The 25,216-nt window shown below is 43.7% G+C and overlaps 9 protein-coding genes across 9 annotated transcripts; 8 read left to right on the forward strand and 1 right to left on the reverse strand.

Moving 5' to 3' along the window:
* Window positions 1-104: 104 nt before the first annotated feature.
* On the reverse strand, window positions 105-2,461 carry SAMD00019534_061190 (hypothetical protein; the record flags this gene model as incomplete). Its single annotated transcript, XM_012898717.1, has 2 exons — window positions 105-1,403; window positions 1,466-2,461. 2 exons carry the CDS (start codon window positions 2,459-2,461, stop codon window positions 105-107), a joined length of 2,295 nt encoding a protein of 764 aa, XP_012754171.1.
* Window positions 2,462-2,818: 357 nt separating this feature from the next.
* SAMD00019534_061200 (hypothetical protein) lies at window positions 2,819-4,141 on the forward strand (the record flags this gene model as incomplete). The annotated part of the gene is made up of 3 exons (XM_012898718.1): window positions 2,819-2,826; window positions 3,224-3,262; window positions 3,403-4,141. 3 exons carry the CDS (start codon window positions 2,819-2,821, stop codon window positions 4,139-4,141), a joined length of 786 nt encoding a protein of 261 aa, XP_012754172.1.
* Window positions 4,142-5,719: 1,578 nt separating this feature from the next.
* On the forward strand, window positions 5,720-6,550 carry SAMD00019534_061210 (hypothetical protein; the record flags this gene model as incomplete). Its single annotated transcript, XM_012898719.1, has 1 exon — window positions 5,720-6,550. The coding sequence occupies one exon, from the start codon at window positions 5,720-5,722 to the stop codon at window positions 6,548-6,550; it is 831 nt and encodes a 276-aa protein (XP_012754173.1).
* Window positions 6,551-7,377: 827 nt separating this feature from the next.
* On the forward strand, window positions 7,378-8,221 carry SAMD00019534_061220 (hypothetical protein; the record flags this gene model as incomplete). The annotated part of the gene is made up of 2 exons (XM_012898720.1): window positions 7,378-7,779; window positions 7,859-8,221. The coding sequence occupies 2 exons, from the start codon at window positions 7,378-7,380 to the stop codon at window positions 8,219-8,221; spliced, it is 765 nt and encodes a 254-aa protein (XP_012754174.1).
* A 1,608-nt stretch (window positions 8,222-9,829) lies between these two features.
* SAMD00019534_061230 (hypothetical protein) lies at window positions 9,830-10,480 on the forward strand (the record flags this gene model as incomplete). The annotated part of the gene is made up of 1 exon (XM_012898721.1): window positions 9,830-10,480. The coding sequence occupies one exon, from the start codon at window positions 9,830-9,832 to the stop codon at window positions 10,478-10,480; it is 651 nt and encodes a 216-aa protein (XP_012754175.1).
* Window positions 10,481-11,894: 1,414 nt separating this feature from the next.
* Window positions 11,895-15,728, forward strand: SAMD00019534_061240 (hypothetical protein; the record flags this gene model as incomplete). Its single annotated transcript, XM_012898722.1, has 1 exon — window positions 11,895-15,728. The coding sequence occupies one exon, from the start codon at window positions 11,895-11,897 to the stop codon at window positions 15,726-15,728; it is 3,834 nt and encodes a 1,277-aa protein (XP_012754176.1).
* A 486-nt stretch (window positions 15,729-16,214) lies between these two features.
* SAMD00019534_061250 (hypothetical protein) lies at window positions 16,215-17,026 on the forward strand (the record flags this gene model as incomplete). The annotated part of the gene is made up of 2 exons (XM_012898723.1): window positions 16,215-16,245; window positions 16,614-17,026. 2 exons carry the CDS (start codon window positions 16,215-16,217, stop codon window positions 17,024-17,026), a joined length of 444 nt encoding a protein of 147 aa, XP_012754177.1.
* Window positions 17,027-17,232: 206 nt separating this feature from the next.
* On the forward strand, window positions 17,233-19,775 carry SAMD00019534_061260 (hypothetical protein; the record flags this gene model as incomplete). The annotated part of the gene is made up of 4 exons (XM_012898724.1): window positions 17,233-17,510; window positions 17,582-18,239; window positions 18,313-19,074; window positions 19,149-19,775. Coding segments are annotated over 4 exons (2,325 nt in total), but the record flags the coding sequence as incomplete, so codon positions are not given.
* A 2,369-nt stretch (window positions 19,776-22,144) lies between these two features.
* Window positions 22,145-23,620, forward strand: SAMD00019534_061270 (hypothetical protein; the record flags this gene model as incomplete). The annotated part of the gene is made up of 2 exons (XM_012898725.1): window positions 22,145-22,740; window positions 22,831-23,620. The coding sequence occupies 2 exons, from the start codon at window positions 22,145-22,147 to the stop codon at window positions 23,618-23,620; spliced, it is 1,386 nt and encodes a 461-aa protein (XP_012754179.1).
* Window positions 23,621-25,216: the final 1,596 nt, after the last annotated feature.

Consider the following 25,216-nt stretch of genomic DNA (forward strand, 5'->3'; position numbering starts at 1 on the left):
CTTCAACAACAAAGTGGTTTTGGTTCAAGTTCACAAGAACTTGTGGAAGTGTGTGGTTCATTTCGAATGATCAATCGATCAATCAGTGTTGTTGACTGACATTGTTAAGCATCCATATTGATATATGAAAGGATACCATCGAGTATTGTTGCTCCAGTTGCTATGCAACTACCTCCAATTATAACTTGATGTGTGGAGAGTGATGATCGTTTGGCACGCTCAACAATATCGTGGACCTCTTTCAATTCGGCAAAGGTTACACCTCCCAGGACATATACTATGATCTTGCGATTGTCTACAATGTGTTGTGATCTCTTGGACATGCCCCAGCTGCCGAATCCCTTGGTTAGGAGTGATCCCAGTCTTGATGGATTGAACCTCTCGAGTGCCTTGATCTCCTTCTGATCAGTCTGCTCCAGCATTGCCTTGGTTAGTTGACCCAACAATGATTGATAGGTGCTGCCTGACATGCCACCCTTGAGCAATGACTTGAATTCTTGCATATTCTTCCTTGAGTTGGATATGAGTCTGAGTGTCTCGAACAGGCCCTCCAATGCCTCATCTTGTCTTGCCTCTATGTCCTCCTCTCCATCCTTGCCCGCTTCGCCAAACAGCTGGCTGAGCAATGGATCTGAGGCGAGTTGCTCCCGATCCAGACTGGCCACACGTGTCTGTAGTGACTCTTGCAACTTGTCCTGCTCTTGTTCGGTGAACCCTGCCTCACCCTTGAGTGAGAATGCAAAGGTGCACAATAATAGTATCTCCTGTAGCGTATACATTGTTTTGTCGGCATTGGACACTGGCGCATTGATCAACTCCGATATCTGTCCAAGTAGGCTCTGAGACGAATCATCGTCATCATCGTCGTCATTAGAACCTGTGAACCCTGCGCTGAGCAACAGGATCTTCTCAATCGATAGCAGGTTATCCCAGTGCTGGTGTTGACTGCATTGGAGTGTTTGAATGATTGCGCACAATGCCTGGACAACGTTGCGATACTTGAGCGTCAGTCCATGTTGTTTGAGCACCTCTAGTAGCTGTACAAGTGAGGAAACATTCATGGCACCACCAGAGCTACTAGCAGCCGCTGCAATGTCCACGTGGATATTCTCTTGCGCGACAATGTCTACAACACGTCGTTTGAGCAATACAATCGCGTCACGTAGTGTCTTTGAAGCCATTGAACTCCAGATGTGATCCTGGTCGCCATCATTCAGACATGATATGCTGCCATATATATGAGGTGTTGGTGATGGTGATGTGGCCTTGAAAGATGGAGTGGAGGTGGCAAACACAGGGTCAATATTGAAATGAGGTGATTGATTGTCTGACGTGGATGTCGTCTGGAACACTCTATCAAGTGCATTATCAGAGTGTGCGCATGGACTGACGAGATCCAGATACTGTGCGTTTGTTTGAATGATCAGTATTGTGTGAGTGAGTGATCAATCAATCATCTACTTACCCTATCAACGAGTACTAATGATATTGGATGATAGGCATCGGTTTGGACTTTGGTCGCCGTTGATAGAACAGCGTGTATCTCGCCAGCCAAGAATGTGGAGTATTGACCCACGGGGAAAATACTGAGGTCCTCGCCATTGGATGCACCAAGACGTAGATCGGCCAGGAATGATAGTAGTGAATGAGTGGTCAGGTGAACACCCTCTTGGATGGCATTGGGTAGTTTGGCAAGCTTGGACTCATGAGGACGCATCTCTTGGGCAAAGTATAGTGGAGGGAAAATGTTGGCCTGCACGGGAATCGTGAAGTAGTTGCTGTAGGGCATACTGTAACATGTAGGGAAGTAACTGATTGTACAACGATTCTTCTCGACACCGCCATGTGAGTCATCAAGTATGTCGTTAAAGTCCGATTCGAATCGATGATAGATGGGTTTGAATGAAGCGGATCGATCGTTGGCGTTGGCCGATGTCAACACTGGGGATGATGAACGAGAGGACACTGGAGGATGTGGATGTGACAGATGTGCCAACTCACTGATCGCGCAGTATATTTGGCATGAAGTCCATTTATGATGACCAAGCAGCATCTTGATTGCATCGGAATAGTCCCAGAGATATGTTGACAGGAAGAATACAACCTTCATACAAGGTTGTTGATCGTCTTCGTTGTGATCACCATGTAATTGTTGTAAAACTGCCAATCTATCCAATTGCTGAGCAGTGAATGATTGAGTGAGGACATTGAATGAGACGCATGATGCCATAACTGATTGTAATCCAATCGATGATCCAATCACATCTCCAAAGTATTTATCAACAAACACATGAGCATTTGCACAAGTGGCCTTCTTGTCCTCATCCTCTTCATCTTCATCAACATCATCTCCAAACATATTACTGAATCTCTGTTTCAAGTTGCCAAGTAACATTATATCTGATCCAACACCTTCATCATCACTATCATCATCATTATTATTATTACTACTTCTGACCATTGCTCTCTATCTAACTTGTATTATAAGTATAGAATATAGTATGATTGATTAAATGAAAGAATGAGTCAACAAGCACATCTAAAGTTCATTCATTCTTCAATCTACTCAAACCCATAAATGAATTGAAATATTAAGAACTTCGTGAAGTAGGGCAGAGGGAAAGCCCGGGCATTTAATTTTTGCATTGAAAACAACTCTCGCTCTCCTCTCAACTTGTTTTCTTTGTCATTTATTTTTATTTAATTCAATTTTTAGTTGAGATCAGAGTGAAGCGTGCGGGGAGGACAGAGCATATCAAAACGAGCCTCTGAGCATTCACATCGCCCTTTTAGTCTTTCCGCATAACCACAGAGAACAATGGCTGAGTATGTCTATCTCTATTGTCGCTCACCAAACTCTTGCGTCGTCAACAACATACATCTTCAACAATATCAACAACAATATAACACAACAACAACAACACGATAACAATTACAACGATAACATTGACAACAACAAATAATTGGATTGGTGAATCAAGTTGATACAATAAGCGAATAACATCATTGGATTGAATGATCGATGTACATAACACAAGACAAACACAATCAATCAAACGAACGAACAGATAGAACAACATAGATGTAGTAGTAGTGACAGTTGTTGATAATTATGATGTTGACAACACAATTGATGGTGATGATGATGATGTTGATACAATGATACTTGAATGATTACTAACGCTTTACTTCTTCTTAAACATTCTTATTAATAATCAAACAGCAAATCAAAGAAGAAGGGATCCAAGAAGGGAGGAAAGAAGTATGTATACATACATTGACATGAACAAAACACAGAATTAACGAATATTGATGACTAACATTCACTCGTTCATAAAATCACAATCATCAAACTCATAATCAATCACAATCAATCAAACAACTTGATTAATAATATTATAGGGTTGACCCATTCTCCCGCAAGGAGTGGTACAACGTAAGAGCACCAACCGTGTTCTTCCAGCCCAACGAGTCGAACCAGATTGGTTACACCCCAGTTAACCGTACTCAGGGTACCAAGCTCGCCTCTGATGGTTTGAAGGGACGTGTCTTCGATGTCTGCCTCGGTGACATGAAGAACGACGAGAACCACGTCTTCCGCAAGATCAAGTTGAGAGCCGACGAGGTTGAGGGCAAGTCCGTGTTGACCAACTTCCACGGTATGGACATGACCTCCGACAAGTTGCGCTCCCTCATCCACAAGTGGGCCACTTTGATCGAGTGCTTCGTCGATGTCAAGACCACCGACGGATACACCCTCCGCGTGTTTGCCATCACCTTCACCAAGAAGGCCTCCGAGAAGCAAGCCAAGAAGACCTCGTACGCCAAGTCCTCCAAGGTCAAGCTCATCCGTAAGAAGATGTTCGAGATCATCAACGCCGAGATCACCGCCACCGACCTCGCCTCCGTCGTCAAGAAGTTCGTCGACCAGACCATCTCTGAGAAGATCCAGAAGCAATGCTCCCAGTACTTCCCATTGAACAACACCTACATCCGCAAGGTCAAGGTCTTGAAGCAGCCCAAGTTCGAAATCGCCAAGTTGCTCGAGCACTACCAGAACGCCCCAGTTGCTGCTGCCCCAGCCCCAGTTGAGGAGACCGGTGTTGCCGTCGAGAGAACCGAGGAGACCGCCACTGCCTAAACTCAATCTTTCGTTCCAGTGTGACTATGCGTGCCCCAGCCAGGACCCAAGCCCTTCAACAATAAACCAGTACTAAAAACTATATGGACAGGTTTCCTTCTTTTCTTTTGTGTGTTGTCAACACTTGTCAATCATTCATTCATCAATCCAGTTATTCAATGTCCAAGTAGAGGGAACCATTCCAACCATTTCCAAACTGGGCCACCACCAACCCAATCATTTCCCCCAACACTATCAACCAACATCACCAATCATTTGTCATTCGTTCAATCAAACAATCACATAATTTAGTTGTTGGATCTTCCAAAAGTTGCCCAATTGGTCTTCAGTAACCTGTGTCTTCATGTGGAAGTCATAGAAGGCCTCAGACGTGAGGCGCCCAAGTGTAAATACGTGTGAGTGATGCATCACTCTCCTTCCTTCCATTTTCTGAATTATTTAGCAAAAGAGACAGTGTGCTGAGAAAAATAATGACCTGAGGTGAGTTGTTGCGAGTGTTGGCCGAAAGTGAGAGTGTGTGAAGAGTTGGAATAGTGTGGGTTGGTGTATGTGTGTGAGAGAGTGGGAATGCCTGAGAATTGAAGAGAGAGAGGGAGGAAACAAGCTTTGTTTATTCAATTCTCACAACAACAATAATAATTACATCAAAGTCAAACAACTATCAAATAGACTAGTTATAATAAGTTATCAATCAATCAATCAATCAATCATTCAAGCCCCTTACCACTTATCAACGCTTCAAATTTAAAGAATACTTTCAAACTCAAACGAGTCATCATCATCATCATCAACAGCAACAACAAACACATTTTAGTTATCCCTCATCGTCATCGTCAGCAGTCAGCAGCAGCAACAGGAACATTTCTGTACATTTTCCCACAGCAGCAACAACAACAACAAGAAGTAGTAGTAGTCAGTTGGAAGTACAAAGTCTAGACTCGTCCTCCCTCCCTCACTTCTTCTCAATCTCCAACAATCAAGCCAAGTGCTATCAACTCTTTAATCAATTAATATTTACCTTCATGTTTGCTCAGTAGTAGTAGTCTTGTCATAATCAACAACAACTAATTACCACTATTCATTCATTCATTCATCAACTCTTTGTAATTAATTAATCAATTCATACCCTACCAACTTTACCCTCCTACATTTACCTATCTCGCTACAGCATTGGTTTTTGTTTGGTTGGTTCGTTCGTCCTCTCTTATCTCAATCTACCTTGTATCAATCTAAAGTGATCCAAGGCAGACCAGACAGCAGCAGTGCACAGACGACACCAGCGCTCATAAAACTGATAGTCGCGGAATAGTCGCATATCCAGCAGCAGCAAATTAGTCCATCAACAGCAACAAGCTACACCCTCCACCCCCGCCGGCATCTCCACTTCACTCCCATCACCTAGTATCCAACACGCACATTTGCATCGCGAGCAACAACAGATTTCAACGTTTCCCCTCTCCCAACGCATCAGCATCTTCAATCTGAAGAACTTCAATCAGTTTATTCTAAGCATCGTCACTTTGTCAGTTTAAACACATCGCACATCAGCCCATCCCAACCCTTCCTCTCCTATCAAAGATGTCATTATCCTCAGCCTTTGGCGCCAAACAACAGATCAATGAAGTAAATGTCGTAGACAGAAATGGCAATTTGGATGCCGTTCCCCCTCTCCAACGGGGAACGACGTCGACGACTACAACACCTACAACAATAGAGTCCTGTCAAGTGGGCGATATTATGATACAGCTATTCAACTCGGCCGACTTCCAATCAATCGACAACATGTTCAACTGTGGCGTCAGTGTCAACTCACAGAATGCCGACGGAATTGCACTGATCCACATGGCCGTGCTCGCACAGAACCTCGTTTACATCCAGTACCTCATGTTCAAGGGTGCCAACGTCAACCTCCAGACAGTGACCGAGTCGACACCGTTGCACTTGGCAGCAAGCGTTGGCCGTATGGACATTGCTCGCTTGCTGATTGCCGGTGGCGCTCAGCTCAATGTTGTCGACGAGGAGGGCGAGGCGCCTGCGCACTTTGCGATCCGCGAATCAAAGTCGGATCTGCTGGGATTGCTACTGTCTGCCGGTGCCAACCCGAATGTTGCCAACGACGACGGAGAGTCCCTGTTGCATCTGGCCGCCTCGCTTGGTGAGGAGCAGTGCTGTCGCCTGCTTGTCTCTGCCGGTGCCAACCTGCTGTCAAAGGACGCCAGTGGTGCCACACCAATCGCCGAGGCCAAGAGCAATGGACATGCCCCAGTCGTTCAATTCCTTCGCAGTTGTGGATCCCAAGAGCAAGAGTTGTCTGCCAACTCATACCCATTCGCCAACTACTCGGAAATCAAGTATGGAAGCAACAACACCAGTTCCAGCCCAATCTCCTTCTCCAACTATTATTTTTAGACCTTATGGTCCACCTGTTGTAACAGAAGTTAGGAGGGAGAAGCAGCAGGAGCATAGAATGCAACCAAATCAAAGAATCAATATTATCATTATTATCTACATTATCAACATCATTATTATCATCAACAACAATAAATCCAAGAAGAAGAAGTATGCATATCAATCAAACCAACAACTGGAATCATCAAATGTCCAACCAAAACAACAACATGTAATAAGCAGGCAAGATAGTGGAAGGGAGATGTAGAAAGGAGTAACATTGGCAATTATTAATATTAGTTGTTCATTCGTTTAATGGCCAGGGATTTAAGACCACATGAAATAGTCATTGCCTCATAAAGAAGGGTTCTAAACAAGGAACATCTGTTCCAATCAATCAAATCCAACATGACTAACTACTCGACACTCCATTATACAACCACAGGTTTAATATAGTATGATGATGTCGATTAGACAATGAATAGTGGCTGGTTGCCTTGGTTGGATTGATAGATGGTGGGTGTATGTGGGTGAGGGCGGCAACACACTGTTTCCACCTTGTTGACATTATGTCAACACACTCACATCCATTTACCATGTTCCATGAACCGATGTCAACACTACACCCCTTGGTGAGGATGAATGATAAGTTGTCATACCCCTACCTTCCTTGTAAGTAAAGGTTGTTGATGATTGGATGACTGGAGAATATACAAAAATATATAAGCTGTCAATGAGGTAATTAATTAATTCATCCATACAATTCATTCAATCAATCAAACATATATTCAATATATCAATCAAATATGACTTTTAAACTATCCATTACCAAGATACTGGTGGTCGCAATGACATTGTTTGCCATTGCCTCGGCAGACAGTTGTGTCACCCAACTCCAACAATATATAAATGCTGGCCAAGGCTACCAGTGCATTACCTATTCGGGTACTGCCATCACTCCATCTGGCAACCAATTTGCTTTAAAGGGCAACCTGATGTACAGTCGTTACTTTGATGGAATAAGACAACAGGCACCTGTTAAGATACTCCAGAGTGACAGCTATGTATGTGGTTCCAACCTTCTAAACCAACCCTTTGATGTTGCCCAACCAAGTCCACAGCCAAGTGAGTTTGTTGTATACACCAATGGAACGATTCAAGTTGGTAACAAGGGTGCAACACTATACTGTTCCGCTGCCACTGGAAACACATTCGGATTCCTTATGGATGGTGTAGTTCACACTTTTGTTGTATGTTATCCTATCATTCATTAATTCTCAATACTTGCCCGGGATCAATAGTAACAATATACTCAATCAATCAATCTAGTTGATTATCAATCCATTGCCAGTTGGATGCCCTGCTCTTCACTTTGGTGAGTCTTGTACTGTTGCCCCACCATCACCCAAGGTATCAGTGTCAAAGAAGGTGGCCTCGTCATGGACAACAGACAATGTTGAATATGTTCAATATGATGTGATTGTTAAGAATGATGGAGCTAGTACAATTACCCAAGTTACAATGACCGCCACTGACTTCAACCCAACCTCCTCATGGAATGTTATCTTGAACGGTGGAGAGATATCACTTCCAGCCTATGCATCGATTGCCCCCAACGGAGGTACCTTTACTTGGGGATACATATCCACTGCAGCGCAAATATCATTGTTTAGTATCAAATCGGCACAATAATAATATTATTATTAAATTATTCCCAATGTTATAACTTATATATATGAAGATAGTTGTATTGGGCTTTAGTGTTGATTAGTAGTCGTTTGCGGTTTCCCAAGAAAAATGGAATGACTCTTCGATGATAAATCAATCAATCAATAAAATGCCGGTATCTACATTTTTCAATGTTTCAGACATAGAGATAATATAATATCATGTTGGGTTTGGGAAGTTGGCAAAAGCCAATACCAATGGCTTTGTTGGTATCTTCGGATAATAAACGAGGAGGCACTCACCCTCACACAGAATGATCCCATTCTCTAACCCATCACACACACTTGCCCAATGCCATTCACTTCAAAAACCCCTTTGATGGGGGAGGACCCGCCACAACCATTTCACACAAACTTGAGAAACAATCACCGATTAATTAAAAAATTAATTGAATTCTAGTAGTGGTCAATGATGGTGATGGATGATGACCGTTATTTTACAATGCTACGCAAACAGCCACATAGACATGATCAACCAGATCGAGAAACTATTCTTCACTTCCTGTCACTGAGTTCAAACTAATACATACAAATAATCACATATAACATAACATAATCACCTATTAAACATTTATTATTATTATTTAGTTTGTAGCAGTTTAGAAGTTGTGTTGTTGATTGAGTTATTGATCAGCTGACTGTCGATTGTTATTACGCATCAACTATAACTACTCGAGTGCACATACACACATCTACACATCTTTATAACTGTTTAAGTTGTTTGTTTGACCCAACAACAACAACAACAACAACACACCCCTTCCCACTTTGAACAAGTACACACATAACACCTCTTCTAAATATATACACCAACACACACATATAACAACCACACTTAATTATACATTCATTCATAAATACATACATACATAACACATCATCTTCATCTTAAGGTTTTCTCACGTTTAAAGGAACTGCACTCGCGCGCTCTCACAATATATACAAGTTGCCGCCACTAGCACAAGCATTGAGACATACAGACAGACAGACAGACAGACAGAGAGAAAGGAAGAGTGACGGACAGTAAACATCTACATTCAATTCCAATTCAATTCAATTCAATTCACTTTGTTCCAACACAACAATTACATATACATTCATACACAAAGACAACAAGTGGCAACATTAATCAACAACCTATATAACTAGTTGGACAAACATTACACACCACAAGAATAATAATAATCAGTCCAGTCAATCAACCAATCAATTTGATCAGTCCTGTTGTCAATCAACTTATTCTTTCTATGTATACAAGTGATTCAAGTGCTCAGACACAACCCCAACTAATAGCAGCAGCATCAGCAGCAGCGGAACCTATAGAATTAGACTTTCTTTGATACCTTGGTATCCAAACAAAATTACAAAGGAAGGTCGTACTATGTTAGGTGATTAAGTAGTATTTGATATATATTATATATTCTTATTCTACTTTATTATTATTATTATTATTACATTATATACATAGTTATATTATTTATTTATATCAATATCGAAATAATATATATATATATATTGTCTGGAAAAAAAGATGGATAATTTCCAAGATAGAAAGACATCACTACACTTTGTGATGATCGATGATAGTGATAGAGAGTTGGAATCAGACTACGAACGAGATAGAGATATCGACGACCGCTCTCTATCGCTGGACGAGTGTTCCAGCACACATTGCACCGAGGAGATATTCGACTATAGTGAAAGCGACGAGGAGTATACCGACTTTATTGACCTCAACGACGAACCAACATCCGATAACATACCAACAACAATGATCTCCAATAACAACAACAACAACAATGTATATAATAGTAGTGGCTCATCCAACATAGAGTATCACAAGAGGAGTATAAAGAAGAAGAAGATATCAACTTCAAAGAGAACCAGCAATATCACTGGTACCAATCTCCAACAACAATCAAATCCATCAACTCCAACACAATCTATTCGTCACAAGAATAACAACAACAACAACAACAACAACAGCAACATCAACAATATTATTTGCAACGATGCAATTGATGAAGATGATAACTGTGATAGTGACGACGAGGATGGACTCAATCAATTCTCCCAACAGATATTGGAGTTCCATCGTTTCGTTATGATTCCCGATGCAGAGTCCACGGTCCATGTCCATCCACCAAGTACATCATCAGGTCTTACATTGCGTCCTCCATCGGCCATTGTAAATCTATCAAGCTTCAATATTGCCAGTTGTTGAGTGAGCGCGAGAGTGTAGGAATCTTACCAACTAGGAAACTTTCTCACATCATTGTTATAATACCCACCGCTCATAGAGTTAACTCTTTCTTTTTGTATTCAATAAATTACCGACAGCCAATTAGCTAGGCTGGATTTTATTACCCATGGGTGTTTATATAGTTTACTCTGGCAATAGCTTTGGCACGTATTAATACAATAGTGTTCTATTACTTTGATTGATTCAACTTGATAAAAAGGATTGGTTGAACAGGTCTTCTTGGATTTCATAAAGTCTGGGATGGTTCCTGACGAATGTAACAAGATAAAATGGATTGGTTGAACAGGTCTTCGGGATTTCAGTTTTAAAGTTTGAAGTTTGGTAGTGATTGCTGTAAGACGACCTTGTTGATCAAACAGTTTCAAGGGAATATTGAGACCGACATACAAGTAATCAATCTTAATTTATGGTTATTTGTACTCTTTGAATAATTATTCTGGAATCGGAAACTAAACAGACTGACAATTTTCTGATACAATATCATTTCAACAAGGCAAACAAACTCATATCAACAGTAAACCAGGCGTTCCACAAAGTAGTCATCATGATGTTAATAGGGGTCTCCCAGGACTTAATGTTGGAGGCGCACACAAACCAGACTTGACTTGCTCGCTGGTCATTTGAAAACTAGTCTTCATTCATTACTTCCTCTTACCTTGCATAATAAGTAATGGTGAATCTTTTTACGATCTAAACTAATAAACGATGATGTCGACACCAATCAAAACAAACAATCAGAGGGGGCGACGATGATTCAGACACCGTCTCCCCACAAACTGACTTGATTTCAATAACTTTTCCAAAACGAATCGACCTGCTGTTGGGGAAAGTTTGATCAAAATGGTTATCGTCTCACATGGTTGATTTATATTTAGATAGATAAATGATAGAAAGGGTTGTACAAAAAAAACAACATAGGACAGGATTGATTTCAAAGTAGAGGCAAGCAAATGACATGGTGTTGCGAAGGAGGCATGGACCATCATATCTGACAGTTTTCTGAGGATCACACATCCTGTCGTCCATCCCGGGTCATGTGACATGTCCAGTCGTTTCCTGTGTATGTCATCTCATCAAGCGGTTATTTATTTAGTTCGTGTCATTCAATTGAATGATTAGCCGATGCGATTGATTCGATGCTAAACTATATCAACCAGGAGTTTAGTTAGAACCAATCAATCTACATTCTTCCTTCCAACTAATATATACATATAACCTAACTTATATATCTTTATATTTTAATATATAGGTAAGTAATATTGATTGATTGGCCACAAATATACCCTTAATGAACCCTTGACCCTAACCCTCGACCATCAACCCTTACCCTCGACCATACTCACTCAAACATTTAGTTGTTTCTAAACACACTATGATGAGATATACACCTGTTACCAGGGCACTGTTGCTATGTGCCTTGATAATGGTTGCCACTAGTGTGGCTTCAGCTCAGGATCCATGCGATTCCGCTTCGGACCTGGACATTCAATTCAATAATGCTACATGTGATTCAACTATTGTATTCTACGCCTACGACTATGGCTGGGACAATCTAACGATCAGCCCACCCGTCACATCGCAACGTTATTACCTCAACTACTACTGGTTCACCGCCACAGAGGCTGGCCAACACACCATCTTTGCCACTATCGGCAACTGTACCAGGAACAGAACGCTCACAATCACCATCCCCAAGATCACCATCACCCAGCCCGTATGCTACGGCAATAACATGACTCTCACCGTCACTGGCTTTGAGAACAGGAACGCGCTTTTCAGAATCGACTCTGGCCCACAGACCGCCTACAACAACACCTTTGTCTACTCGAACGTCTTCCAGGCAAACACCGTGCACAGACTCAGAGTGTACCCACCCAGCATGTCATCTTGCAGCGTCCGCTTTGTCTACGACATCACAAAGTCCCTCACACCACAGGTAGTCGTCACCCAGCCAACTTGTGGCCTGCCCAACGGCCGCCTCGTCGTCACCAACTACCAGCAATTCAGCTCTTTGGTACTTGAGTTGCAAGGCACCAACAGGACCTCCGAGGCATCGAATGGCATCTTTGATAACGTGCAAGTGGCCACCGGCAACCAGGTGCCCTACACCATCTACGCCACCGCAGCCCAATGCACCAGCGTCATAATCTACTCCGGATACATCTACCCCTCTACTCCCTCAGTCACCGTGAGCTCACAGTCTATCGCCGGCTGCAACTCATCGTACGCCCTGCAGACGCTCACCGTCAATGGTCTGAGCAGCCCTGGCCCCATCACAATCGATAGCACGTTCAACGTAACTGCCGGCGTTCAGACACCCTTCACTCAGGGCTCGCACGCAATCAACTTCAACATTGGCTGCGAGGGCAACTCCGCCTACGACATGACCAACTACTACATCCCCGTCACGCACACCCTTGGCCAGTCGCCACAGCCCACCTGCAGTGCTGGTTCGGCCGTCACCATCACCTACCCACGCGACTTCTCGACCCTCAGTGCAAGCCAAGGCTCGATCGACTCGAACCGCCAGCTGCCAGTCACCCTGGGCACCGGCATATCCCTCACATCGACCTGCGACGACAACCCATACATCTTTAGATACGACTCAATCAACCCACTCGTCCAGATCACCTACGACGACCCCACCTGTCTGGGCAACTTCACTGTCACCATCCAGAACTACCAGTCTTTCGAAAGCATCATGATCAGCAACCCTACCAAGACCGTGGTCGCAACAGAGGGTGTGATGGGCGGCCTGTACGTCGCAACCAACTGGGTACTCAGCACCGTGTTGAAGGGCTGCACTGGCCTGACCAAGAACCAGTCGGTCGTCATCAGCGAGGTGTCATCATTCCAGAATCAATACATTACCTGGGACTGGGTCGACGTTGTCTACCCCTCGGTCTGTGGCGCCAACATCTCGGGCACACTTTTCCCAGTGTACAAGGGCATCCGAAGCACAGTCGGCACTCCAGTCAACTTCAACAACAGCAACTACAACTTCAACGTGCCAGCCACCTTCCCCACCTGCCCCCCTCGCTCGATCCGTTACTCGATACCCGCCTCGCCACAAAACGCCAACATCACCGTCCTCTCGCAAGCACCCTGTGTCTCTAGCTTTGGACTTATCCAGATCAACTTCACCAGTCCGGTCTCCTACTACTACTTCAACAACTCATACACCTCGATGAAGCCCTCTGGCAGTACTTTCCTCGTGCCGGTAGGAACCACCAAAATCATGGTGTACTACCAAGGCTCACAATGCACCCAACCCTTCACCGTCACAATCAACGCCATCGACACCACCACCGCCATCACCTACTCGATCACACCCCAGCTATCGTCGGACTGCCAGACTGCCTCGGCCAACGTCACCCTCCACAACTTCCAAAACTTCTACACCGCCAACTTCAACGGTTACGGCTTCCTGTCTAACGGTGTCAGCACAGTGCCCTCTACCCAATCTGGCACTCTCTACTTCAACCACTCTATCTGCGGCGTCGGTCAGATCAACAACATCCCCGTCCCCACTGATACCAACCGCACCATCACCATCACCCCCGTTGAGACGTCGGGCTGTCGCTCGATGGTCAACTCTGCACCCAACTCGGCCAAGATCGTCGTCACCCAGGGCGGCCAGCCCATCGTGATCGACGGTGTCACCGACCTTGGCGAGAACAACAACGCCGGCTATGACAGATACACCCAGCTCATCATCGGCATGCCCCAGGGCAACCGCCTCTTCGAGATCTCTTCGGGCAACTGTTTGTGGCACGAGTCATACGTCCAGAAGTTCGACACATCGCCCGTGTTCCGCGTAGACGTCATCCAGTTCCCCACTGTCGGTGCCTACGACGGTGTTGCCAAGGTCGTCCTGCTGAAACCCAACTTCTACACCGGCTATTCCGAAACCTCTCACGGCTACTTCCTGCCAGACCATATGACGATTGTTGGTTGGACCATCAGCCCTGAAGACTACCCTGATATCTTCTCAGTGCACATCTACGACTTCTACGATTGCCCCTACGAGTACTCGTTCAACCTCACCGCATTGATGCCCCTCAACAAGCCCCGCTTCACCATCACACCGCCCACCCAGTGTGGCTCGCGTGTCCTCACGTTCAAGTTTGACACCGCCAGCATGCAGGCATTTGAGATCTTGATGAGCGGAAGATACGCCCCCGACTCCAATGGCGTCGCCTACCTTAGCCTGGACTCTGATCAATACATCAACTACAGATCGCGCAACAACTATCACTTGCCCAACGACGACAACTTCCTATATTTGTCCCTTGATAACCTGCCCTCGATCTCGCCACTCAACGTCAACGTCGCCTACAACGTCGTCAATGAGTCGTGCACATACTCTCGCGACGGCCAGGTTGTCATCACCAACGCCGACACTGCCACCTACCTCTACCACCTGATCAGCACTGAGACTGGCTTCAACTCAGACACTCTCATCTCGGGCACCACCATCACATTCCGCTTCCTGTCCGCCGGCATCCACACACTCACCGTGTTCAGCAACAGCAACACCTACTGCACCAAGACCATCAGTATCGTGGTTGGCAGCAACGAGCCACAACTGATTGTCGCAGCACCAAACATCTGTAACTACAAACTCAACTCGACCACCCTCTCCCTCAGCATCGCCCCAACTGGCTACACCGCCACCTACAAGGTCAACGGTGTGGACGCCAACACAGTCACCACTGTCAAGGAAGGCGATTTCCTGGTCGATGCCGTCGTCACTGGCGCGGGCTCATGCTCTCGTCGCCTCTCAGTCTTGGCCACCGTCCGCTCGGACTATATGCAGGCAGAGGTCGTCTCGGTCCAGTGTGGCATGTTCAGTTTGTACATGAAGCAGTTCGATGACCTCCTTCAAGTTGCCCTCCTGGACAGCTCTGACAACGTCGTCGTTAGCCTCGGCCCCGACCAATTCTACGACAACGACATTACATTCCCGGGTCTGGCCACTGGCATGTACAGTGCCATGATGGTTGAGCGAACTGGATGCAGCATCACCTCTGATCGTATCTCGGTCACTGCCTGTGCAACTCCACCTCCATCCACAACCACAACCACTGGCATCCCCACCACCAACTCCACAACCATTGGCACTACCACCGGACTCAATTCATCGTCAAGAATCTACATCCCATCACTATTCATCATTGCAATGATAGTCATTTCCCTCTTCCTCTAGGTCCGAATTCAATAAATATTGCCAACTTTAATTAATTAATCAACTTGGGGTTCCTGGATTTTAAAAATAACTGAATGATGAGTGGCGTTCATACCATATCTTCAAGTTCTGTACCCTCGCAGTCTCCATGGTCAAAGTAACAATCTTGGGTGTTGCAAACCTTCTCACAAATATTATTACCTAACATGTTTGAGAAGCAACCTTTGTCACATTCGTTTATCTCTTCAACGTATACAGCACTATTATCTGATGATGGAGTCTCCGATGATGATAAACAGCTTACATTATTTAATATTAATAAAATTACTAATAATAATAACAATAATAAATTTAAGTTGAATGTTCTTCTCATTTTGAATTATAATATTATTTAGTGATTTACCAATGAATAACAAATCAGAGATTGAGCAATATAATGATCTGTGTTTGTTCCTTTGAGTATGGTATATTCATGATACCATAAATGAACAGCAATTAATTTATTGAATGATCGTGATCAGGTGGAGTTACCACAGAGGTATGTTCAATAATTACACAAACTTGGATGTGGAATGAATGAGGAGTACCCCATTATTGGTTGTAGTCCCTACCTTCATACCACTCTGGTGATGAATAAGATTGATGAAGTAGCCAATTTCATTGAGGTATTCAACTCCCCTTTGTATTTTGGCTATTTACATCTGATCAACTGGGGATTAGATATTGTGAAGATCATCTAATTCCTCTTCACCTCTCTTCTTTCCCTTCCCTTCCTTTACAATACTTATACCATTACATTATATTATATTCCATTCCCTTCCCTGCCTCCCTTCCCTTCCTTTTGCTAATAACAATAAAAATAACAAATACTCTCCAAGTATATAATCCAATTGGCACAATCTGTAGCCATCGAGTACTATCTTGCCGATCATCTCAAACTCACTGGCTCATCAACAATCGAGACCGCTCAGATCCTTCAGTACGCCTTGCTGCCTGGTGATCTGTATGCACCATACTTCCAAGCATACCTTGGCAAAGACGAGGCAGCTCTGAAGACGTTCTCCAGTGAGACCGCTCCAAAGGTGTTCAAGAAGCTTGAGACATTGCTTGTCAAGGCTGGCGGTGTATATCTTGTGAACAACAAGTTGAGCTGGGCTGATATCAGTATCTTCAATCTTTTGGATTTCTTCCATCAACAGCCTGGCAACCTAGTGGCAGTTCTCGAGCCATTCACAGCATTACTTTCATTCCACAAGAAGATTGCATCAATCCCACAACTAGCTGAATACTTAAAGACTAGACCAACTACTTTTATCTAAAGTATTACTTGTTTACCTTGTCATTGTAATTAATAAATATAAACTCTATCATTCATTCATTCATTCATACAAATAGTATCTGTTTGATGAAGTTTGGAAAATGAATGAATGAATGAGTTTGAGTGAAGGCGAAAGTTTATGTTCAATCTTTCATTGTTTGTTTCATTCATTCAATATTGTACATATATATATACATACACAGATAAGATAGACAGAGGATGGATACACATCACGGTCACCAACACCACTTGAATGCGAATAATAAGAGACCGGTTAGAGGAGGTACTGAGAAGGATGACTTGTTGGAGATCATGCCAATTGGTGCAGGCAATGAAGTAGGCAGATCTTGTGTACTAATGAAGTACAAGGGCAAAACCATCATGTTTGATTGTGGTGTACATCCTGCCTTCTCAGGCATGTCATCACTACCCTACTTTGATTCAATCGACAACCCATCAGAGATCGACTTGCTACTCGTCACTCAGTATGTATCACCTTGTTGTTGATGGATAAGTTAATGGTCCTCATTCACTCATTCACTCATTCATTGAACAGCTTCCATCTAGATCATGCAGCAGCAGTACCTTATATTGTGGAGAAGACAGACTTTGAGGGCAAGATATATATGACACCGCCAACAAAGTCAATCTACAAGATATTGATGAGTGATTATGTAAAGGTCAGCAGTATGTCTGAGGAGATACCATATAATGAGGCCGACCTCAAGCGTAGCTCAGACAAGATTCAACATATCAAGTATCACGAGAAGCTCGAACACAATGGAATCAGGTTCTCTTGCTATAATGCCGGCCACGTGCTAGGCGCGGCCATGTTCCTCGTGGAGATTGCCGGCACAAAGATATTGTACACAGGAGACTTCTCGCGACAGGAGGACCGACATCTGATGGGTGCCGAGACGCCCCCGGTCAACGTGGACGTACTGATCATCGAGAGCACATACGGCGTGCAAGTGCACGAGCCGCGACTAGAGCGAGAGCGAAGATTCACCTCCTCCATACATGATGTCGTCAAACGTGGTGGTCGATGTCTGATACCAGTGTTTGCTCTTGGCAGAGCTCAAGAGTTGTTGCTCATTCTCGATGAATACTGGATAGCACATCCCGAACTCCAAAGGATACCTATCTACTACGCCAGTGCCCTGGCCAAGAAGTGCATGTCCACATATCAATTCTCAATCAACATGATGAATGAGGTAAGTTTGGCTCACCAACTTTGGAATCATTCCAAGTCACTCAATCACTCACACAATCAATCAATCTACACAGAGAATCAGAGCTCAGTTCGATGTATCCAATCCATTCGAGTTTAAATACATCCAGAATATCAAGGGCATTGAGAAGTTTGAGGACAATGGACCTTGTGTGTTCATGGCCAGTCCTGGTATGCTTCAGAGTGGTCTGTCCAGACAGCTGTTTGAACGATGGTGCTCAGACAAGAGGAATGGAGTTGTTATCCCAGGTTACAACGTCGAGGGTACACTGGCCAAACACATCATGACTGAGCCCAAGGAGATCACACGACTGGATGGTGTCAATATCCCACTCAACCTGTCAGTTACATATGTGTCGTTCAGCGCTCACTCTGACTTCTTGCAGACGTCCGAGTTCATCCAGGACATCCATCCACCTCACATCGTGCTGGTGCACGGCGACGCCAACGAGATGTCCAGACTGAAGCACTCACTCGTCGCCAAGTTCAAGACGATCAATATCATGACACCCAAGAACTCGCAGAACGTTCAGATGGAGTTCAAGGCCGAGAAGGTGGCCAAGATGCTGGGCGCCATCGCCTCCAAGACACCCAGACACAACACCACCATCTCTGGTCTGTTGGTCACCAAGGACTTTACACATCACATCATTGCGCCATCCGATCTGCACAACTACACCAACCTCAAGACCAACATAATCAAACAGAAACAATCAGTTCCATTCGGCCAGAAGTACCTACTCCTATGCAACACCCTTGAACAACTCTATGACGAGATCGAAGAGACCAAGACATCGGATGACAGGCCAATCATAAAGGTATGTTGTTGTTATACGACGACAAGGATGCTGGTCATACACGCTCATACTAACCAACATGATCTGATTCAAAGATATACGACTCGATAACACTCACTTATAATACAGGATCACATGTTACAATTGAATGGGATTCGAATCCCGTCACGGACATGGTGGCAGACTCGATCGTTGCGATGATCATGCAGATTGAATCAAATCCATTCAGTCTTAGAGTACGATCCAGTTCAAAGAATGACGATGAGATGATGAGCGATAGCAATGGAAAGACAGAAGACATCATGGTGAAGAAAGAAGAGGAAGAAGAGAATGATGAGGATATTGAGGATGTTGTGGTGATGACCAAGTCAAGGAAACAGAGCCAACGATTGACATTGCGCGAAGATGTTAAATCATTGCTGGCGCAACAATTTGGCGCACCAAGGCCTGACGAAGACGACCCACTGCTTCTGCACCTCAATATTGACGATCAACTGGCGAGCGTACATCTGGAAACTCTGGAAGTCAAATCAGAGCATCCCGAGTTCAAGACCAAGCTTGAGAAGGCAATCCAAAGGATAACATTGGCTGTGCATCCAATACCATTTTCAATCAAATCCGCCGAGTCCTCCTCCAGTCCCGACGAATCATCGTCATCCAACCAAGATTCCATGTCAACAGAATCAAGTGCATCTATTAGTGGATCAATAAAGGTTGAGTCCACCTAAGGATACTTTAACAAAACATCTCTTGTTGTTCTCATCACTCACAACTTTATCGTTTCAATCAATCAATCAACCAACTTAATAAATAAATTAAAATCCAAGAATTAATTAATTAATATATATATATCGTATCGGGCAATAACATATTCTGAAGCTTCAGACCAATCTCCATCATTCATCTGACCCATCAATTTCTCACTGTAACCCTCATCACAAGTATTAACAGTTCGTTCAATTTGTCATACTACAACATTGATCGAGTCTCCATCGACAATGCCTACCTCTCTATATTATACATGTATTATACGCTTATATCAATCCAACCAACAAAGACCAATCTGGAAAGATGATATTTTTGGATAAGAGAGTGAGAAGGGAGGAGGAGGATCACTGTCATTCACCACCCATTGATGATTGACCCATTGAACGCACAACCATACATACATGTACGAATGATAACCCATTCCATCAATCAATCCACCTTCCTCGCAACAACCACTAACCAACAACATCACGCACCACACTCACACCCTCTACCCTAGCCTGCCTCTTGTTGGCAACAATCAAACAACTAAACAAACAAACAAACAATCATTCAAACAAACACTCGTCAATGTGTATATATATTGTTCTGTGATGCCATCAATGTGTACGGGGGTTGATTGATTGATTGATTAGATTGAATAACCAGAACCAGTCTATGATTACAATGATACTTATGCCTGCCTGCCTGCCTGCCTGCATGCTTGCCCATGCCATCTTTCACCTTTCCAACTAGTCCGTCCACTCTACTAACTAATGTTTGTTCTCCCAATCCATTCCCATACTTATCCTTATTGAATAGTTCACCAATCAACACTGTAGATTACTCCTTGTTATTACCTATCTATCACTCTCTAAAGAAAGAATCTAAAGTTTGTTATCAATCTTTTGGAGTCCTCTCCTCAAGCTCGCCCACCACTTCTCAATATGGGGATCCTCAGATTCGACCATTCATCATCCTTTCATTCAAACAAATATATCTGATGTAGTCATCGAGGTCATCCCATTGTCAACCACACACTTCCCAAGACCGACTTCCAGCACCAACATCGGTCAACCATCGTCATGGCTTCAGTGTGGTTGTTTTGCTTGACCGACCAACAGGTCCTTCTTTATTGTGAAAGACCAAGAACATTTAATTATTTCAATTCATTTTCCATGACATCTCCTCTTTAGATAATCAATAACAACAAACAAACTTGGGGGGGTTCTTGCGTCTTTCCTTCACGATCATCTTTAATAATAATACCGAGACCTGTCCTGGTAGTTGACCCCATTCATTCATTCATTCATTTTCCCACCTATTCATCTAATATCAATCATCTTCACATATATTCTTTCATTCATTCCTCATATCAACTACATTCACCAACAACTCAAAAAAGTCCTTAAATTCACAAATACAACAAAGGTAATGATCATCAATCATTATGAACGTAACTCTATCAATGATTTGTTTCCAGTTCAGTGTTTGGAAATATTGATTGATTGATTGATACTCGTTCCAAACACTGTAACATCTTTGGAGGATGACCAAAACAAAGTCTACATACCTCCACCAACAGGAGACATAAACTCCGCTCCAATGCACATAAACACAAATACAAACAAATACGACATGACTTTGTTCGCTCAGTTCCAAACGACTTCAACCCATCATCTCGTTTAGAAGGTGGACTCACAGGCTTGTTTCCTGTTTTTACAACAACACACACTCAAGTAGTTGTTGGACCATCCAGCCATCACATCCAATCACACACGGAGTCCGCAACCACTCACACAACTCAAATCAAAGTTGATCGATGTTTCGAACATGGCTCGGTGGTGTGTGTTGTTTACAACCTGGCCATGTGTCTCATAAATAGCCCACGACCATCCATCGCCCTTCACATACTCATTACTCATACTCATCCACAGTTCTTGCTTACTTACAAAACCGTAAAGAGCACGGCAGTCTCATCTCAACCATTATTCATACATTTGTTGTTGTTGTTGTTGTTGATCAATCGTTGTCAACGACTTTAACCAACCAACACCTCCTCCCCATACCTCACTCTTCCTCTTCCTTCGTGTTTCCTGTCACTCGTCAATCATTCTCCAACACATAAACTTTCTGCCTTCAGTCAATCCTGTCAATCATTTCGCTCATACCCTCAATAGCCCGCTAACTCGCTCACTTCTGCCCGCCAGTCAATCAATCAATCCGCCAAACAAGTAACACACTGTAACCAGTGATTCCAAATGTTGCAAGGTCGATCCCGACCATTATAATCTTATCCATTCTTCATCATTATCATATAACAATGATTACTACTACTACTACTATGTCTACAACTACTAAGTCTACAACTACAATTACAACTACAACTACTACCAAGATGAAGACCGCCTCTCCCAAGAAGATACTGATACAAAAGTATCAGGAGGACCTCGAAGCATTGATGATACGTAACTACTCCACTCGTTTATTCCTGACGTGGATATACAAGACGCCGGTGCCGCCACTCCTCCTGCCATTGCCAACGATCAATATACGCCAGTCAAAGACCGCACCCTGCTTTGGCAGCCAGGCATGCGAGGCTGCCTCCCAACCCGCCTCCGCGTCATGGGCCAACAAGGTGCTCTCGACCAGTACCACGCCGCTGGCCGACATTGAACATTACATCACTCGTCTTGTGGATATGGCCGGCAGCGTGGTCCACTTCTTCTTTATACAACATTGTAAGCGCGCCCTCCCCAAGCCAGAGCTGGGGACGGGCACCGGGGCATCAGGGGCATCCAACTATGATCCCCAGAGTGTCAGCGCGACCAACAGCAAAGACTACAACTCGCTGTTTGTCGGATGTATTTACTACGCCGATCTGTTTGTTCGGAAAAATGTCTCCAACTCTGTGTCCATCTTGGACATCATCATCACCAGGTATGATTGATTGATTGAACATTATGTTTCCATTGCCGCCAGCAATGATACCACCGCCGCCGCTAACACCGCCACCTTGTTACCCAATAGCATCGTGATCACGATCAAGATGTGGGTCGAAGAGAAGATGAACGTCAATAAGTATATATCAAAGATATTCTCAGTGTCGCTGAGTCATATCAATCAGCTAGAGATACACTTCCTCAAGCTGATAGACTACCAGTTGTACCTACACGAGAAGGACTTGAAACAGTTCACAGACATCATTCACAAATCATCATTACAACTAGCGGCAGCCACTGCCACTGCCTCGCGTCCTACATCACCATCTTCACAACTTCAAACACCCTCCACTTCATCATCATCGTCATCAACATCATCACCAGCAGCGACAACATCCATTATAATTCATACATCAATTTCACCAAGGAGTACACCAGATACCTCTTCATCCATTTCATCCTCCGATTACAATACGCCATCATCATCATCATTTCCTGTTGAGACTGCTGGTCCATCCAGCACAAACTCGTCATGCTCCACAACTCCAATCATTACGATATCCTCCAACTCCAACACCAGTACTGTCCATCAGTACCAACAACAACCAGAACAAGTGGGCAACAAGCGCAAATTGGACAGTATCCAGACGGACCAACATCCCCTGGAACAACAATATCAACAACATACCAAACACCAACTTTATGAGCGTAGTAGTGGCGGCCAGCGCCTCCAACACCATTCTCAAAGTAGTGTCAAACACCATCGCCATCATCGCAATCATCAACATCACATTCAGAGCTCTAGCCCTGACAACAACAACAACAACGTTGACTTTAACAATGACATTGAACTAATAAAAGAGATTGTATCTTTTTGATTAGGTCAGTCATCACTTCTAATCCCATACTGGAGTATTATCCATGATCAAAGAGAAGATATTTATTTCTTCATCTCGATTGTCAATGCCAATGATGTGCGGCACTAGTTGGGGGTTGGGTAGGTGGACCATGTAACCTTATCTGTTCTGTTCGCCTCAGTTGGCGCCAGGCATCATGTAAGTTGCCAACATCAACAACAACAACAACAACTAGGACTGTCCGTTGTGAGACGAGTAATAGTATTGCGTGAGTGGAAGCAATCCAAAACATCAATACTGATCGTGTGTGTTGTTGGACATCCATCCACCTCACATCACATTCAAGTTCAAATGATCATTTCGCCCACTCTTGGTCCTTTTTTTTTCTTCGCCTCAACAAGATTGTTTGATGATGTCAGAGTTATGTTTTTTCGCTGAAGCTGTGATGTGGGGGCGTCTTCAGAGTACACCAAGAGTAATACATGTCCGTTCTAGGTGCACACACCCCTGATCCTGTTTGAGTTGCTGTGTTACGAGTATGGTGATCCTTTTGGAGACACCCTAACTCACGCAAGTGAACATTGAGTGTACGTTATTGTATCAAGAAGTGTTCCCTTCAACAGACACATACACATACCATACACTCTAGCCCATATCCATTCAATTATATTTCTTCTATAGGCCTCATTAAAGTATTCACTTTACGAGTGAGTAGCAGTATTACCAACTACCAACTACCAACCACAAGCCAATCAATCAACCATCCAACCATTCACACAAAAACACAAATACGAACGAGTAGTGAGATAGTCTGTTCAATACTTTCTTTCTTTCTTTCTTTCATTCTTTCCAGACGACACTCTCTCTCACTCGACTTGATTATCATCTTGATAAGGCCACCTCAACTACCAATCAACCCACATAACCAGCCACTCACTCTAAAATAAGCAACACACACAAGAGAGAAATACTCAAAGGTAAGACTATCTCGTGATCCCAAACCATCGACCTGTCTGTCTGCCTCTATCCACATCAACAGAAACATCAGCAATCAATCAATCAAACATACACAGAGTGCGAAAGATACGAGACAAGTCAAAGTGTGTTTGTTCTATTGGGTACCCATGTGACTCTAGAATGGCCTGTCTTGTCGAGTAAATTTGGAAGGAGGTGTGATGTGTGTTGTGCTCACTTTGGAAGTAGTGTGTGTGATCATATGATATGATTCGTTACATCATCAAGCAAGCAATGAATCTCCATTTGTTTTTTTTTTTCTTCTTTTTGTTTTGCAAAACAATACCCACCAAGCTGTTTGATCGATCACTCGCACACATCATCATCATTTCAAAGATTTGCCACCCCCTTTTTTTGCGTGCGCTCATGCCTCCCACCAAACCATCCATCCACCTCACCCGTATCTGCATTTGTTCATGCCGTTCAAGCAACAGCATCATAAAGTGATTACTCTATCGTTGTTGTGTATGTCATACATCACCTAGTCACAGGCACATACACAGTTTGAATGAGTGCTTGAGAGTTTGAGTTGATTAATTATTATTAATTCTATTTTTGTAGTCTCTGTCTCTCTCCTTAGAGTGATCAATCAACCACACACTC

Source organism: Acytostelium subglobosum (assembly GCF_000787575.1).
Source record: "Acytostelium subglobosum LB1 DNA, scaffold: scaffold11, whole genome shotgun sequence".
NCBI classification, from domain to species: domain Eukaryota; phylum Evosea; class Eumycetozoa; order Acytosteliales; family Acytosteliaceae; genus Acytostelium; species Acytostelium subglobosum.